This window comes from Eretmochelys imbricata, chromosome 6, assembly GCF_965152235.1.
Source record: "Eretmochelys imbricata isolate rEreImb1 chromosome 6, rEreImb1.hap1, whole genome shotgun sequence".
NCBI lineage: Eukaryota > Metazoa > Chordata > Testudines > Cheloniidae > Eretmochelys > Eretmochelys imbricata.
In genome coordinates this window covers 118,665,583-118,683,758 of record NC_135577.1, presented here as the reverse complement: position 1 = coordinate 118,683,758, position 18,176 = coordinate 118,665,583, and the positions used below count along the sequence as shown (strand labels likewise).

Sequence of the window (18,176 nt, the reverse complement as noted above, 5' to 3'; positions counted from 1 at the left end):
CTGGCCACCTCTAAAAAACAAGCTTTAGATTTTTTTAAAAACATTTTTAAATGTCTCTGTAAAGTAGGATGATGCTGTCAAATGTGCCATGTCCCAGATTTGACACTCTACCACACATGAAAAAGAACATTCGCGAGATGAGCTCAGCCATCCTGCCTCCCAGTCTCCTGGGCTAATCACCAGACCATACCCAGACCCACCCCCACAGCTGGATATAGAGCACAAGAGGTCTGACTCCCAGTCTCTCTGCTCCTCTGACCAACAGACGATATACCCACCGATATATCTTCCTCTTAGTATTTGAATTCAAGGCAAAACCATTTTACAATCCTGGCACTTTGGTTAAGCAAACAATCAACAAAGCACCTAAAATGCTAGAGTGGTTAGGAGAGCAGATATATATGCACACAGCAGGAATGTAATACGCCTACTGGTACATCATGCAGGAGAATGAAACTAGCAAGTGTCCTGTTCTCTGTATGGTCAAATTCACCCCTGTGTAGTCAGCCACCACAAGGACTGTGCACCACATCAGTTCTATTTCTGCATGCTGATCTGCTGCAGGGGAGGTAGATTTTACTCTTATTGATTTGGGATCCTAAACAGTTTGTATAGAGATACACAGTTCACTTGTATGAATGACATATCAGTAAAGCCTTACCTCCACTAGAAAACATGGACCACCCTGAAAGTCAATTGCTCCCCATAGCAAGCTTATAACACCTCACATCCATACACAGAGGTGCTCCAAATGGCTTAGTATCATCAGCACAGGGCATGGCCTCTTCGCAAATTGCCACATGGATTAATCTCTGGCAAGGTGCTTAAGGTGGTGTGATTGTATATTCGGTTTATATCCACCCCTGGCAATCTTGTCACACCACCGAAGCTTTTGGCAACTTGGGATTGTCGGCCAAGTAGCAGCATTCCTTGGTACACACACTTTGAAACTGGTTGGCCATCTAGTCAAATAATATGTCCAGGCCAAGAAAGCCACTGAAACTGAACTAGCGTGGATGGAGACGACTGCTAGTTCGGCTTTTGAATATCCTCATTTCTGATCTTGTCCTGCCACTTCATATGGAGAAGTGGACGGAGACCACGAGAATGGAAAACATCATTCCAACATTCTTCAGCTTTCCTCTATGCCCACATTTCACTTCCATTCAGCGGAGTTGGTCTAACTGTGGTTCCATAGATCCGCAGCTTGACAGCAAGCTTGATGTCTTGACATTCTTCACAGAGGCTACTGAAGGGCCAACAACAGGGCAGCAACGGCTACTTCACAGGCATCCACTTCTTTTGAGCATCTTCAGACCTCGTGCTGGAGAATGGCTTAGCAGAATGCACAATGCCACTTCTTTTAGACATGCTTTCAGCCGGGTTAAAAATTGTTTTCAAGCTGAACTGTTTTGGTACCAGTATGGACACAGACTAATCCATCCACAATGCACTGTTCGCCTTTCAAAATCTCCCACCATGCATTGCTTCTGGAATTGTACCAGAAACTGCAGAATAGGTGCCCAGAGGGCACTGAAAATAAAATGGTTTAGCATAGGACTAGTGTGGACAAGGTCAAAACTGCAATTCACCATGGCTAGTGTGGCTACATTGAACTGTTTGTGATTACACCAGTACCATAATAGCAGTAAGTGGTACAAGCACAAGGAAGGCCTGTGGTTTAGTGTGTATTCCAGGGACATTGTGCTGACTCAATTATTTCAACTCCCAATGGCCAACTCAAGATTTACAGACCTGAACACTGGCTTTTAAGAGGTTTGTAATGTGCAGCTCTTTAGACAAGTAACTAATTAAAAAGCAGAAGGCACTCTAATAAACATAAGGAAACCAGGCAACCCTCATACCAGCAAGCTTAAAATGCTAAGTAAGTGCCTGAGGGCAGCAATCCTGAGGATAATGCCTCTCACTATGCTGGAGGCAAAGGAGAAGCCAAACAAATCTCAGTCACTACCAAAAAGAGTCTCTCAGGAGAAAAACCTACACAACTCATGAGCAAGAACACACAGTACTGCTAGGCACAGGGTGGGGTTTGAAATGAACACTGGGTGTTCTCTCACTTGGTCTATTAAAGTGCAGTGAACTCAGAGCAGAAGGCCGGTGACAAACCTGGCCTCCAGTGGGAATAAACTGAAAGCCCTCAATCTGGTAACAGTCAGCATTTTCTGCAGGTGTTCTAGAAGAAATGTACACTACCTATTTTTTGCTACAGTGTTAACCTTAACATGTGCTTTTGTAGTGTGGTCACTGTAAGGACATATTTCAGAGTAGCAGCCATGTTACTGTGTATCCGCAAAAGGAAAGGAGGACTTATGGCACCTTAGAGACTAAAATTTATTTGAGCATAAGCTTTCGTGAGCTACATCCAATGAAGCGAGCTGTAGCTCACAAAAGCTTATGCTCAAATAAATTTGTTAGTCTCTAAGGTGCCACAAGTACTCCTTTTCTTTTTATAAGGACTTAGTTTTGCCAACCTGCAGGAAGCCAGGTACAAATTATGACTGGGTAGAACCAAGTGCTGGACAACGCATTTGCTGAGACAGAAGTCGGCCAGTTAAAGTGTTAGTACCAAAGGGAGTCTTAATTCTTGGCTTTTGGGGAAGAGAGAGAGCGAGAGAGACTGAATTTAAGGATGGGATCTGATCCAAGACTGAACAGAGAATGACCCTATAGACTGTACTTGGATATTTTCTTCTTACAAAGTCCTTCCGTTATCCCGCATATCTTATAAAAAATATAGACAGAAGAGCTGGAAATCTGGGCACAGCTGAAGGTTTTAATGAGGAAGCTGTGTTTCAGGGATTTATTGAGAGGCAATCCACTCAAGCCAGGGATATTCTTTTTGAAGCAAAAGCTGTTGGCCTGATATGGGAAAAGATCAGGAGAAAGCTTTTAGCTTTTCTATTTAAAAATAAAAGGGAAAGGAATTTAATGAAAGACTGAGACCTGTTAACCAGGAGCTGCCACTTCAGCTTATTTTTCATAACATAACCCACTAGCAAAAGGGAGAGTTGATTGCGAGGGATCCATTCTGTTACCAGCTGGAAACAGGGCATGGCAACGATAGAAGCCTCTTCCAGTGGAGAAATGCAGGGCAAACCCATCTCAGGACATTTTCCTAACATGTGGGAGCAATCAGGCAGAGTGCACAGACAAAAGAGCAGAGCAGCAGAAAAGCAAAGGAACAGACATGACCATATGCCAAAGACCAGAATGGTGTCATTCACAGGACATGGCAAGACACCTGCAGCAATACTGGCAATGAGAGCTGCAATTGCTCTTCTTTCAATGGAAAAGTTTGCTAAAATACTTCGGGATGGACAGAATTTGGGGGATCTTAGGATACCTTATTATTGCTTAAGTGTGTGCAAGGCAAAGGATGAGATGATTTCTCCTAAAAAGGGAAAGTTGAATTAAAGTATAAACAACACACATACCATTTCAGGAAGTCTTAGCAGGTGCAATCTCAGGGAGCAGCATTGTCTTAAATCCTCTGTTCATAGTTAGAGACAGAAGTGTTTGTAGTGACATATAGCACAACTATTGGCTGAGGCGCTGGAACATGATTTGCCCTTTCCTATAGTTCACTATTTTCCTGCAACTGAAGTACACTAGGAAAAGCTGTGGACCCAATCCTGCAAGCTACTCCATGCAGGCGCAGGGGTCTGCCCGTGGAGAGCAGCTTGCAAGGCTAGGGCCTATCACAACTGAATGAACGTGCAAGTTACTGGGTCAAGCTTCCGTGACCTCATGGCAGCAGCATTCTTTGAATAGTGATTAAGTCCAAGCATAAAAAAAAAAGAGGGACTGAAAGAGTTAAAAACACAGAGTCTGTAAACTCTGCCAGCCAATCCACAACTGACAGATTGTGTCCAGTATCATGTTAAATGTTGAAGAGCAAGAACAATGCACAGGAGCAGCATAAACACCTAAAGAGAAAGAGTAGGATGGCAATATGTGGTGGCAACCTGATTCTGAAGTAAAATCATCTCCAGTTCTTCAAACCTGCTGGGAGAGGCCAGCCAGCTGAAGGAGAGAATTGGTCACACTGTTGAGTTACTACATTGTCCTCTGCCTTCTAATAACCTTGTATTAATTCTTGACTGGGTCTTATGTTTGGTGGTCTCATTCAAGTTCCTAATGGGTGTCTTTATGCACCATAGAGCCATCAAATCAGTAAGCACAATTGACAGGACCATAGACAGCTGGGACATGAGTGTTCCAGCTCATCATTGAGGGACATTCTCCAATCTGCATGGAGTACCTCACACAGTGCTTCCTACCAATGTACCTAGTTTGATCACCTTTATATACCCCAAAAGTTTCAAAAATGAGCTGTGTTTCTGGGGTCCTCACCTGAGGCATTTTAAAGGAGCCAGACTTTCAGAAAGTGCTGAGCACCCACCTACTAAAAACCAGACCCTTTTAGGGGGTCTCAAGTGGTCCATTCAAATATTAAGGCACCCAAAATCACTAGTCACTTTTAAAAATCTTGCCTCAAACTCCCACACAAATGTTAAAAGAAAAATTGCTATTGCTCAATTATTCATTTAAAAAATGTACTGTCAATTACCACAATGTTATACATACTGTTTTTCTTGTACAGGAGAATTTCAAAGCAGTTTGACTCATAGTTGTCAAAAGTCTGTCTGACTTTTTCAATGGTCTTCTTATCCGTCAGTTCCCCATACATAAAACTGGAAAAGAAAAATCCATTTCTGCTTTTTTCCCCACAGTCAAGTAACAACTTATAAACATTAGCTATGCTTTAAGAGTTATCCACTGAAATTTAACTATGATTTACATCTCATTTCAACATTTATGGTATTCCAAGATTGCCATGAAACCTACAAAACAAACAATTGTGGCTGCTTATTTATTGTAAGAAAGATTTATGTGCTGTCATTTTATATAAGTGACTTTCTAGGTATACATTCAAGGCTAGAGTGTTAAAAAAAAAAAGAGCTGACAATATACACCACTGGGGCAACACATAAACATGCTACAGTGACAAAATGATAAAGTGGAGAAGAAAACTCAACAAAAGCCATGCAAATTCTCAAATCCTCTTAGAACCCCTTATACTTCTGAGGCAGAATGGAATCCACTACAGATAAATCCTAGGGTGATCAGATAGAAAGTGTAAAAAATTGGGACGGAGGTGGAGGGTAACAGGTGCCTATATAAGGAAAAGCCCCCCAAATCATGACTCTCCCTATAAAATCAGGCCATCTGGTCACCCTAGATAAGTCCTGATGATCCAAGCATTAGTTATGAGAATGCTGAGTTACCCAAAATTTGCTTCCATGCCCCAAATCCAAAATTCAGACAGGGACCAAAGTTCCGTTCTCTAAAATTATGCAGAGGTACCCCAAGACATTCAGGTAATCCGAGTTTACTTATAAAGGTCTGATTATGAATCAAGACAGGATTTCACCAACAAGAAATAAAGGCCGCAATTCTCTTGCAAATAGATACCCAGTCCAGCACAACTTTTAAGAGTATGAATTGCCCCACTGAAGTCAAGTTTGCATTTATCCCATGTGAGTGGGAAGAAAGTCACTGGGACAACTCACACATGTAAAGCTAGAGATGTGCCTAAGTCCCTTGCTGGATCAATTCCCCAGCTACCCAGTTCAACATTATACCTTTCAAACAGAGCATTCCCAACATCAATTATATAAGTGCCAGCACCTGTAATTCATATTGGCAGGGTGAATTTCAGTGGAAGGGCATCCCTGGTTCAAATTCTCTGTGCTGCTGTAAATATGCAAAACTCCGTTAAACTCCTCTGAGGTTTACTTACATAATATTTACCTCACTTGGCTAATTTGTGGAATAAAACAGAACTGTATGCATTGCCTTTTTATTGCACAAGTTAAGAAATCAAACTGCTAGACTATTACACAACTTTTTGAAGTATGCAAATACATTTATTTATTTCATGTTATTCAATTAATTTTTGTATCACACAGTTTGGAAAAAGTACTAAAATGCATCTGTACATTCCTCCTCCTCCCCTCCACTAAGCAGGTATCAATGCAAACTTAAGGAAGGTGTGGGTCTGCTGCTCAATGGAGAAGATGAGCTGGGAAGGGAAGATGATAGGAAGGCAGAGCTGGTCAATATCTACTTTGCTTCAGACTTCTCACAAAAAAATAACGTGCCCAGATGACTAGCGAAGTTATCATAGACAATACAGGGGAAGGGATGTAGACTGGGATAAGTAAAGAACATATCAGACCGTCTGACCAATTTGAATGAATTCAAATCAGCAGGGCCAGATGCTCTGCACACAAGGGTACTGAAAGAATTAGCTGAAGAAATTTTGGAGCCACTGACAATAATATCTACAAACTCCTGGATGACAGGAGAGGTCCCAGAAGTTTGAAGAAAGGCTAACATAGTGCCCATCTTGAAAAAGGGGGGAAAGGAGGAGCCGGGGAACTATAGAGCAGTCAACTTGAGCTTGATATCTGGGAAACTACTAGAGCAATGTATAACCATTCAATTAGCGAATAGCTGGAGGATGAAGGGGTGATCATAGCAGCCAGCATGGATTTACCAAGAACAAATCATGCCAAACCAGCTTGATTTCCTTCTTTGACAGGGTAACTGGTTTGGTGGATAGAGGGAATATGATAGACATAATATACCTGGACTTCAGCCAGGCTTTTGACACAGTCCCACATGACATTCTGATAAGTAAGCTGGACAAATGTGGACAGAACTACCATTAAGTGGATACATAATTGGGGGGTTCCACAGGGATCTGTTCTGGGTCTGGTGTTGTTTAACACCTTTATTAATGACCTGGATGGAGGTATGGAGAGCAGGCTGATCAAGTTTGCAGATGACACAAAGCTAGCAGGGGTTGCCAATACTTTGGAGGATAGAGCTAACATTCAGAGGGATCTTGAGAAATAGACGAACCGGGCTAGAAACCACAAAGTGACATTCAGCAAACAAATGCAAGGTGCTACACTTAGGGAAAACAAACTAAATGCCCAAATACAGAATGGGGGATAACGGGCTTGGCAACAGCACTGCTGAGAAGGATCTGGGTGTTGTGGTGGAGCACAACCTCAACATGAGTCAGCAATGCAATGCTGTTGGGGGGGCGGGGGGAGCATGAATGCAATTTTAGGTTGCATTAACAGAGGCATAGCAGGCAAGTCATGGGAAGTGATAGTACCATTCTATTCAGCGCTGGTTAGGCCTCAGCTGGAGGACTGCATCCAATTTTGGTCACTGCTGTATAGAAAGGATGTAGAGAAACTGGAAAGGATCCAGATGCGAGAGACAAAGATGATCAAAGGGATGGAATGCAAGGTATGTGAGCAAAGGCTGAGGGAACTGGGTATGTTTAGTTTGGAAAAGTGGAGATTAAGGGGGGGGACATGATAGTGGTCTTCAGATACTTGAAAGGCTGCCATAAAAAAAGATGGGAGAAAAGTTGTCCTCTCATTTGTCCTGCCCTCTGAGACAAGGGTTCAAACTACAGCATAGCAGATTTAGATTAAATCTCAGGAAAAAGTTCCTAACTGTAAGAACAGTAGAACAATGGAACAGATTGCCTATGCGTCTTCACTGGAGGTTTTCAAAAAGAGGCTGGTATGAATGGGCACAGCTCCATTGACTTTACTTCGAAGGGTATGTCCATGCTGCAGCTGGGAGCAGGGCCACCTGGGGGAAAGGAGGGCGCAAGAAACACTGATGCGTGGGATTGCAGCACCATTCAGGTTTGGCCCAGCCACCCCTCCGCAATGGAGGGACCACCAGTCCAAACTGAGTGGTGCTGCAAGCCCGTGAGCCAGGTCACAACACCTGGAGCAGGGAGTCGGGCCCAGCCCCGTAGGACAGGAGCCAGCACTATGGAGTTGCAGGGGAGGCTCCTCTCCATATGTAATACCCATAGCACATAAACATGCACAAAAACACTGCTAGGCAACAAAGCTTTTGGCACCTTCACTATCTGAAGTATAATTGAGGGGGTATTTTTAATAGGAGAACTCATAAGTCCTCATTTTTCAAAGGTGTTTAACCAAAATTTTCCTGTATTTCTGTTCTGTACTTTGTCATAAATACAAAGGGAAGGGTAAACCCCTTTAAAATTCCTCCTGGCCAGAGGAAAAATCCTCTCACCTGTAAAGGGTTAAGAAGCTAAAGGTAACCTCGCTGGCACCTGACCAAAATGACCAATGAGGAGACAAGATACTTTCAAAAGCTGGGAGGAGGGAGAGAAACAAAGGGTCTGTGTCTGTCGGTATGCTGCTTTTGCCGGGGATAGAACAGGAATGGAGTCTTAGAACTTTTAGTAAGTAATCTAGCTAGGTATGTGTTAGATTATGATTTCTTTAAATGGCTGAGAAAAGAACTGTGCTGAATACAATGACTATTTCTGTCTGTGTGTCTTTTTTGTAACTTAAGGTTTTGCCTAGAGGGAGTCTCTATGTTTTGAATCTAATTACCCTGTAAGGTATCTACCATCCTGATTTTACAGAGGGGATTTCTTTACTTCTGTTTACTTCTACTTCTATTAAAAGTCTTCTTGTAAGAAAACTGAATGCTTTTTCATTGTTCTCAGATCCAAGGGTTTGGGTCTGTGGTCACCTATGCAAACTGGTGAGGATTTTTACCAAACCTTTCCCAGGAAGTGGGGTGCAAGGGTTGGGAGGATTTGGGGGGGAAAGACGTGTCCAAACTACATTTCCCAGTAAACCCAGTTAGAGTTTGGTGGTGGCAGTGGATATTCCAAGGACAAAGGATAAAATTAATTTGTACCTTGGGGAAGTTTTAACCTAAGCTGGTAAAAGTAAGCTTAGGAGGTTTTCATGCAGGTCCCCACATCTGTACCCTAGAGTTCAAAGTGGGGGAGGAACCTTGACATACTTGTTATTGTTTTAATTCAGAGCCGTGCTAAAGAGGCTCGGCTGGCAGCAAGTAGCTGCTATTGATGTGTTTCGGTACAAAGAAACTGTAGATGCGATCACGGGAGTGCAACAGGGCAATTCTATCAGTGCATCTGGGATGGCTGTGATGAGGTTGTCTCCATCAGCCCCCATGAGTTTGTAAACTTGGTTGCTATTGCCTGTGTTCAATATTGTACAGTGACATCACAATCTTGTTCCTATACCATTGTCTGCTATAGGAAGCCTGCATACTTTCAGGAATCTTGGATTCCAAAGGTTTCCCCTCCTCCTCCTCCATAGAGAAAAGCAGAGCAGGCTATGTTTTCATAGAATCACAGAATATCAGGGTTGGAAGGGACCTCAGGAGGTCATCTAGTCCCACCCCCCGCTCAAAGCAGGACCGATCCCCAACTAAATCATCCCAGCCAGGGCTTTGGTGGTGGAATCTCCTTCCTTAGAAGTTTTTAAGGTCAGGCTTGACAAAGCCCTGGCTGGGATGATTTAGTTGGGGATCGGTCCTGCTTTGAGCAGGGGGTTGGACTTGATGACCTCCTGAGGTCCCTTCCAACCGTGATAGTCTATGATTCTATGATCTCCCTAGGTAACACATTCCAGTGCTTCACCACCCTACTAGTGAAAAAGTTTTTCCTAATATCCAACCTAAGCCTCCCCCACTGCAACTTGAGACCATTACTCCTTGTTCTGTCATCAGCTACCCCTGAGAACAGTCTAGATCCATCCTCTTTGGAACCCCCTTTCAGGTAGTTGAAAGCAGCTATCAAATCCCCCCTCGTTCTTCTCTTCTGCAGACTAAACAATCCCAGTTCCCTCAGCCTCTCCTCATAAGTCATTATGTTTTCCCATTAGCAATGTGCTTGTTGCCTCTTGGTGAAAATGGAATGGTAGTTAACGTGCTGCATATATAGAGTCAGATTTGCTCCCTGCGTTGCTTCAGTTACCAGCAGTGTAACCAGGTGTGGGCCCCGGGTAGCAGCCGCTCTGCCAGGATTCTTGATGCATATTCTCTATGAGCCTTGGAGTTGGTTAACCCAGGCCAAAGAAAGCATCTCCCAGGGATTCAGTGATCTCCCAGAACATCTCCCAGGCACTCAGTTGAGGAGGCTAGGATGGATGCCCAGCCATAAATTAAAATTGTCCTCTCCTGACAGACCACCAGACAAGGGGTGACAGTACATCCACCTGCTCTGAGGGATAGCTGCCCCGATGGTGACAGAGAGTGCAGTTTCCACCTCAGTGTGCTCGTGGGGGTAGGCCTCTTGCGAGTCAATTAGAGTGAAACTAGTAAAAAATCTTCCACTTGTGTGGACTGAAACCAAATTATTAAATATCCTACCATGTCTGCACCTCTCTTTCAAATTCATTACAGTGCCCAATTGTAACCTCGCTAATACTGGTGTAAATCAGGTGCAATCCAAGGCAAAGGAGAACCTAGCCCAGAGTTTCTAAAATTTTCCTTTTCCACTGAAGATTTTTCTTCATTCCTGCACTGCTCAGAATGTTTATACCATCAACAGCCATTACAAGGCAAGTCACAAATCCCACAACTCAGGACCTGGCAGCTAATTAAAGGAAGAACTAGCTTGTTTTCAGAATATGGATGGCAGAAAATATATTCACTGGTAAATTTTATAAACTAAAAACAAATCTATATTATCATCAGAATCATTTCATTTATGGCTCAATCCTACAACATGCTGAGCAGCCTGGCCCTGATACAGCAAAAGCACCTAAGCGTGTACTAAACTTAAAGCACTGGATTAGTTCCATTGACTTCAGTGGATCTATTGACTTCAGTGGAACTACTCATGCATACAGTTAACCACATGTTTAAGTGCTTTGCTGGATCAGAGACAAGGTGCTCAGCACTGTGTAGGATCCAACCTTTAGAGTTATAAATTCTATTGACTGCATTGGTACCTTAAATAGTTTGTTTGTAAAATTACGAACTTTTAACAGATCATTTTTAAATTAAGGCTTTCAAGATCATTTAAACATTTTAGCAGAGTCCTAATTTTCACTCAACATAAATAATTTGTGAATATACAGAGGTTACATACCTGCAAGTGCTACTCTTCTGCATGACGTCAGCTCGATGATATCCAGAGAGTTTACAAAAACCGTCATTACTATAAACTACAGGCCAGTCCACAATCTGGGCATTTCCCAGTAAAAAACTTGATTCTAAAAAGAAAAAAAAGAGAGGAAGATTTGTAGTTAACCACCATGTAAGTTTAAATAATCCTTGTGTTATAAACCAATTGCAGACAGTTATTCATATTGATAATATCAATCGGATAGGAGTTTAACAGATAACCAATTAAAGAATCTAAAGAAAGGATATGGCATGATAAAATGAAAAGTTACATTTGATTGGACAGGATTTGTTTCTAATATGGTTTGAAGCTTCTTTCACCTAAAAGTACTAAAACAAGTACAGCTCTTAGAATTTACTGTATGAATTGTTTAAGAATCACCTATTATCAACATCTGATCAGGATATTGTGCCTTGATATCAACCCTAAACTACATTATAAATTGTTTATTTATGTGTTAAATGGTCAGTGTGCCTAGCACTGATGACAGGCATGTTACATAATAAGACAAATAAAATACTGGACTTTTCACAGTTCCCAAAGTCTTTCACACAACTATTCAGAGGCAGCCACCTCTGGGGTGGAGGATGGCCACCAACACACAGAGAGAAATTTGCACAGCTATGCACTGTGCTATATGTGCTTACATGAGAGGAAAGTGATCAGGAACAGTCAGCATGGATTCACCAAGGGAAGGTCATGCCTCACTAATCTAATCGCCTTCTATGATGAGATTACTGGTTCTGTGGATGAAGGGAAAGCAGTGGATGTATTGTTTTTTGACTTTAGCAAAGCTTTTGACACGGTCTCCCACAGTATTCTTGTCAGCAAGTTAAAGAAATATGGGCTGGATGAATGCACTATAAGGTGGGTAGAAAGTTGGCTAGATTGTCGGGCTCAACGGGTAGTGATCAATGGCTCCATGTCTAGTTGGCAGCCAGTGTCAAGTGGAGTGCCCCAGGGGTCGGTCCTGGGGCCAGTTTTGTTCAATATCTTCATAAATGATCTGGAGGATGGTGTGGATTGCACTCTCAGCAAATTTGCGGATGATACTAAACTGGGAGGAGTGGTAGATACGCTGGAGGGCAGGGATAGGATACAGAGGGACCTAGACAAATTGGAGGATTGGGCCAAAAGAAATCTGATGAGGTTCAATAAGGATAAGTGCAGGGTCCTGCACTTAGGACGGAAGAACCCAATGCACAGCTACAGACTAGGGACCGAATGACTAGGCAGCAGTTCTGCGGAAAAGGACCTAGGGGTGACAGTGGACGAGAAGCTGGATATGAGTCAGCAGTGTGCCCTTGTTGCCAAGAAGGCCAATGGCATTTTGGGATGTATAAGTAGGGGCATAGTGAGCAGATTGAGGGATGTGATCGTCCCCCTCTATTCGACATTAGTGAGGCCTCATCTGGAGTACTGTGTCCAGTTTTGGGCCCCACACTACAAGAAGGATGTGGATAAATTGGAGAGAGTCCAGAGAAGGGCAACAAAAATGATTAGGGGTCTGGAACACATGACTTATAAGGAGAGGCTGAGGGAATTGGGATTGTTTAGTCTGCAGAAGAGAAGAATGAGGGGGGATTTGATAGCTGCTTTCAACTACCTGAGAGGTGGTTCCAGAGAGGATGGTTCTAGACTATTCTCAGTGGTAGAAGAGGACAGGACAAGGAGTAATGGTCTCAAGTTGCAGTGGGGGAGGTTTAGGTTGGATATTAGGAAAAACTTTTTCACTAGGAGGGTGGTGAAACACTGGAATGCGTTACCTAGGGAGGTGGTAGAATCTCCTTCCTTAGAAGTTTTTAAGGTCAGGCTTGACAAAGCCCTGGCTGGGATGATTTAATTGGGGATTGGTCCTGCTTTGAGCAGGGGGTTGGACTAGATGACCTCCTGAGGTCCCTTCCAACCCTGATATTCTATGATTCTATGATATCACGCCTATAATTAATGGCAGATAATAGAGAAGATGAATGGAACTCTAATATAGTGATGGGAAGCAAGAAAAGTAAAAAATTCAAGGCTGAGATGAGAAAAGAAAACAGCATTGTAGATATAGACTGGAAATGTCTATTTTACGACATAACAGGAGGTGCTGGCTCTCGTTAATTCTATCAGCCTATATCAGTTCCTGTAAATATGCTAATATTTGCCGGGAGTACTTTCAGGAGGCTGACCGCATGTTTAAATATCGCTTCAATCACCTGTTCTTTTAGTCAGCGCCTACAGCTCATACAGATGGATTGGCACAAACATATTAGGAGCTAGTCCTAAAATAACCAGTTTGGAACGTTGTTCCTCCAAAGCTCCTTCTAGCAAGGTGTTTCTGAAGCAGGAAGTATCCATTTTCTTCAGCTGTACTGAGTGTTATATGCTCATCAGCAATGCAAACATTTCTAATATTGTTCCTGTAACAATGTTCTCCCTATAGCCTAAAACAGAGGTTCTCCATTTATGATCCAGGGTCATCTTTGAGCATTGTGTAAATGTGTTTTTACTGTAGCTATGGAGCTATCCAGTAACTTTCACCACTGGAATGGTGCAAAAAAGCTAATGAAATGTAGCCATTAAAAGTCTCTAATGTACAAACTCAGTGATGATACAGGTATCTTCCTCTCAGCACAAATATTGTCCAAAAAAGGTCTAGAGGAGAATTTTTAGCAGCTATCATTATAATAGTGAAAGGATAATTATGCCTACTGCTTTTGTTTATTTGATCTATTTACCTTACTTTCATATCAGAGCGATAATTTGAATTTTTATAGGTTCTACACTGAACTCTTTCCTATGGTTTAGAGGCTTGAATGTAGAGTATATAATTCAAATACTATTCTATTGAACATGGAAGTATATTGCAAAATTTTTGAGTTTCTACATACATCTCTCTCACATACTTTACAAACTTGAATTTAGGGGGAAAAAACCATCTGAAGATAAATATTTTTCCTTGTGAAAATCTAATAAAGACAGAATGATGTAAGGGTAGAGGTTTGGATTTCGTGAACTTCAACCTTTTTAGAGTCGTATAATTAGTCTGAGTTCACCCACAGATCTTTTTTATCCCAAGAGGGAGTCAATATTTTTTAAGCTTGTTTTTCTACCTAAAGGGAAGCAAGTGACCCAGGTCCATGATTGGAGCTTCTACGTATACCACAATACAAATAAATAAATACATAATATCAGATGACAATGGAAGCTTTGCCATTGACTTCAAGAGAGCTAAGATTTCACCCACTGTACTGATACTCTAGGTATTTTTTTCCTCTTCCCTCTACTTTCTACACAGTGTATCCCTGTTTGTTACCCTCTCTGCACCATTTCCCCACTACTTTCTAATTGGACTTTCTTCTCTGAGAGAGAGAGTGTGTCTAAGCAGAACACTAGTCCAGTAATGTCTGGATGCGAGTTCAACTTTTGAACCCAGGACATTTAGGTGGGTGTAACAAGTGTGTGCATCAGTAATTGCTGAGGCTGTAAAAAGGGATTAAAGAACTGCATGGGAAGCACAAAAAAACAACATCCCAGGACCGTGATGAGTGACTGTAAAAGAGATGTTCATACTTTGGAGACGTGACCAGAGTTCTTTTCCGCACCACTGTTTTATTTTGGCAGCCCTACTGCAGCACTAATGGAACCTTATCCATTAGTAACACCCCCCGTTGTTTCCAATTCTGAACACGACTGTTCCCATACGACAGTTTTTAATTTTATCCAGTGCATCTGCATATCAGCCAACCCCCTCTCCCCGATTAGAACTACTGAATAGTCTTTACAACATTCACCCCAATTAACTCCTCTCAAGTGGGCTGGAAGATGTGCATAGTTCAGAGTTGGTGCAGGACTTTAACGTTCCCATGAGAGGAAAATCCTACTTGGGAGAGACTGTGTGAATCTACAAGTATTACATGAGTGTTGAATCAAAAACAGGATTGATTTTGCACACACTCAGTATACTCATTTTCTATAACTATCTTCCCTCAGATGTTCTAGACACTTAGAAGTAAGAAACACCTTATATGAAAACAGGAGAGTCCTCCATTCACCAGAAGTGAACTGACTGGCTGACATTTCTATTGTATACATCTTTCAGTAGAATCAGATATCCAAACACAAAATCATTCAGGGATATCATGTGGATATGTGACACACCCCGGAGGACCTGAGATTCATAAACCAATAAAAAGATTACATAGATATGTAGTCTTATCATTTGTGACAGAGATAATCTTGATCCTATATTCCTGTTATGTAACTGTTTCAGAACACAATGTACACAGTGTAAGAGGCACGTCACAGCCAAGAGCAGACATATGGCATGCCTGATATTATATTTTTGCACTTTTATAGTGGCTTACATATCAGGATTGCATAGTGCTCGAAAAGCATTAATTAACAAAGCCTGACCAAACCCATGGGAGATAGGAAAGCAGCACTGACTTTGGGTTATTGTTTTGTTTTTGCTTTATTGATTTTTCATGAAAAACACAAAAATTAAACAAAAAATGCAAATATTTAGCAAGAGGCTAAATTTAGTACAATGATCATTGTAACAAGCATCACGCCAAAGACAAACAAATATACAAGTCTCTTGCTTTGTGTATTTAGCTTCTTCTCTTTAAAACTTTGACAAAGGAAATAGCCCATAGATATACCAGGGGATCAGTGTATAAAAGTTTATAAATGCAATCTGAAAAATGCTGATTTAGTAATGACATCCTGAGTCTTCTTATATCATAACCACATTAATGCATGTGTATAACACCAACCTGTCTTTTTCCCCCCATTTGATTGCTGATAGAGTTGTTTTCTCCATCAAAGCTGTGTTTGACAATTTTTACATTACCACTGCGATTTTGCCAGAATAAAACTCTAAACAGTTTTTTGCTAAACACCAGAGCTTCTACACATAAAGCAGGGTTAGCTGCCCCTAGTCAGTGCTGGAAACGCCAATCATCGACTAACCTGTCCCATATAATTTTTTTCTTCACACACATTCTAAAAATACCATAGGGGCCTGTGCAAAGGTCTTTCAACAGTTCTGAATACAAAGATGGGACCCGCTCCAAGCATCTGTAAATTAAATGAATCTTCCTGCAAACAGCAGGAAAAGGGCACTGACATGTCTTCTAGTATCAAGAGATGAAGTACTCAGGACATAGAAATATAATACACCTCCACTTTATGCAGAGAGGAGTATTAATGAATCATGCACTGGTTTGAGTGACCTGCACAAGGTCGCACCCCAAAACTCTGGCAGAGATTGCACCCAGGAGTCCTTGCTCTTAACCCTCTGTTTTAACTGCTAGTATACTATGCAATGTTTTGAATTTTTGCACCCCCTTTTATTTTTTTGAAATCTAACCTCTTGGTAACAATAGACATAACTTCACAGAGGGTACAGTATAGCAGTTTATGGGGGTTTTGCCTGGTTTGAGATATGACAGCTTTGGATCACATTGTCTGAGATATCTAATTGTGGACGAACATTTAGGTTTCTGCAATGACTATGAGCAAGGTTTGGTCCTAACGGCGAGTCTGGGACGAAAGTTACCTATTTGCTGAGGCAGATTAAGGTTTCCTGGGACCCTGGACCAGAGCAAGTGGGGGGCCCCTCCCCATCCCTTCCACCTGCGGCCGACCCTGTTCCACTCTTTCCGCCTGCAGCCCCACCCCTTTCTGCCCCTTCCCTGCAGGCAGGGCCCATCCCTGTTCCACCCAGGGTCCTCCGCATTCCACCCCCCCACTGCAGCCCCGCAACCCCTTCTGCTCCTTTCTCCACCACCCCCACTGCAGCCCCAAGACAGGAGAAGCTCTGTCCCTGCACCACGGGGTCCACCGCAGGGGTCTGAGTGCTGGGGATTCACCCACCAATGCCCGCATTTCTGCAGGAGATCAGGGCCAGGGTACTGGGGCTTGTCCCGCCTTTCCTGCCTGGCGCTTCTGCTGGAGAGTGGGGTCAGGCGCGGGAGCTTCCCCTGCTACCCTGTGGCTTCTGCCAGGGATAGGGTGACCAGACAGCAAGTGTGAAAAATTGGGACAGGGGGCAATAGGAGCCTATTTAAGAAAAAGAGCCCAAAATTGGGACTGTCCCTTTAAAATTGGGACATCTGGTCACCCTATCCAGGGACAGGTGGGGAGGGAAGGCGCTGGGGCTTCCCCATCCCGTGGCTTCTTCTGTGGTCAGGGGCCATTGGAGGGGGGCTTCCCCTGACCTATCTGCCCAGTGCTGCTGCTGGGGAAGGGGGTCAGGGCACGAGGGCTTCCCCCGCCTGGCGCTGCTGCAGTGGAGCAGGGTCGGGATGTGGGGGCTTCCCCAGCCCCGCCCACCTGGCAGCCGGGGCTCTGGGCTTACAGCGTCTGGCGGCAGATTTATTCCAGGGCCCCCCAGTCGGCTGGGGCCGCAGGGCCCGGGCCTCGTCAGCCCAGTGGCTAATCAGCCACTGCCTATTTGGCCTAGTTACAAAATTATACAACCTACCTACCTAAGGAATGGTCAGCACTTGCAGGACAGCTTTGGTCAAAACTAGTACTGTGTTGTGCTTCACGTTCAAAACTGAGTCAACTTTGGGTTCATTCTAATCTCCGACAGGTTGTTCCATATAGCCAAGGGCCATTGAGCACTGTGGCTAGAACATTGTCCAAGAAGCATTTCCCAGGACGCTGGCAATGGAAGAAGGCATTTTTTGCCTCTGCTAACATTTGGGTAGTGATACAACTTCAGACTACTTCGATAAGCAGAGTGAGGCAGTATTCTGGCTACCTCCTTAGGCAGTTTTCCTCTTTCTGCCAGTGCACCCGTGTCAACTCCAATGGACTGAGAGTCCAGCGATTAAAAGATTATGACTGTACACACACACACCTATGTACCAGAAGTTTAGTGGGGCATTCAATCCCCACTTGGTACAAACTGTGTTCTTAGATGAATTTATATTTATTTTAGTTTTGTAGAGTTTGGGAAATTTTAATTTTAGTGTTTCTTAGTGTTGGTTTTAATTAGATGAATCAATAAAACTAGCACATGCGGTAAACTAATATATACATATATAATTAGAACGACAAGAGCCCTACAATAAAGGGAAAAAAAAGAAAAAAAAATCAGAAACACTTACATCTACCTCTGTATTTGGTATTAATA

General features: G+C 42.8%; 1 protein-coding gene across 1 annotated transcript in view; it reads right to left on the bottom strand.

Moving 5' to 3' along the window:
* KCNH5 (potassium voltage-gated channel subfamily H member 5) overlaps positions 1-18,176 on the bottom strand; it is a 233,697-nt gene that overhangs the window by 204,712 nt on the left and 10,809 nt on the right. The window contains exons 2-3 of the mRNA XM_077820578.1: positions 11,009-11,132; positions 4,609-4,715 (exon numbers count right to left, since the gene is read on the bottom strand). Coding sequence (XP_077676704.1) covers positions 4,609-4,715; positions 11,009-11,132 — 231 coding nt within the window. The remainder of the gene's footprint in view (positions 1-4,608; positions 4,716-11,008; positions 11,133-18,176) is intronic.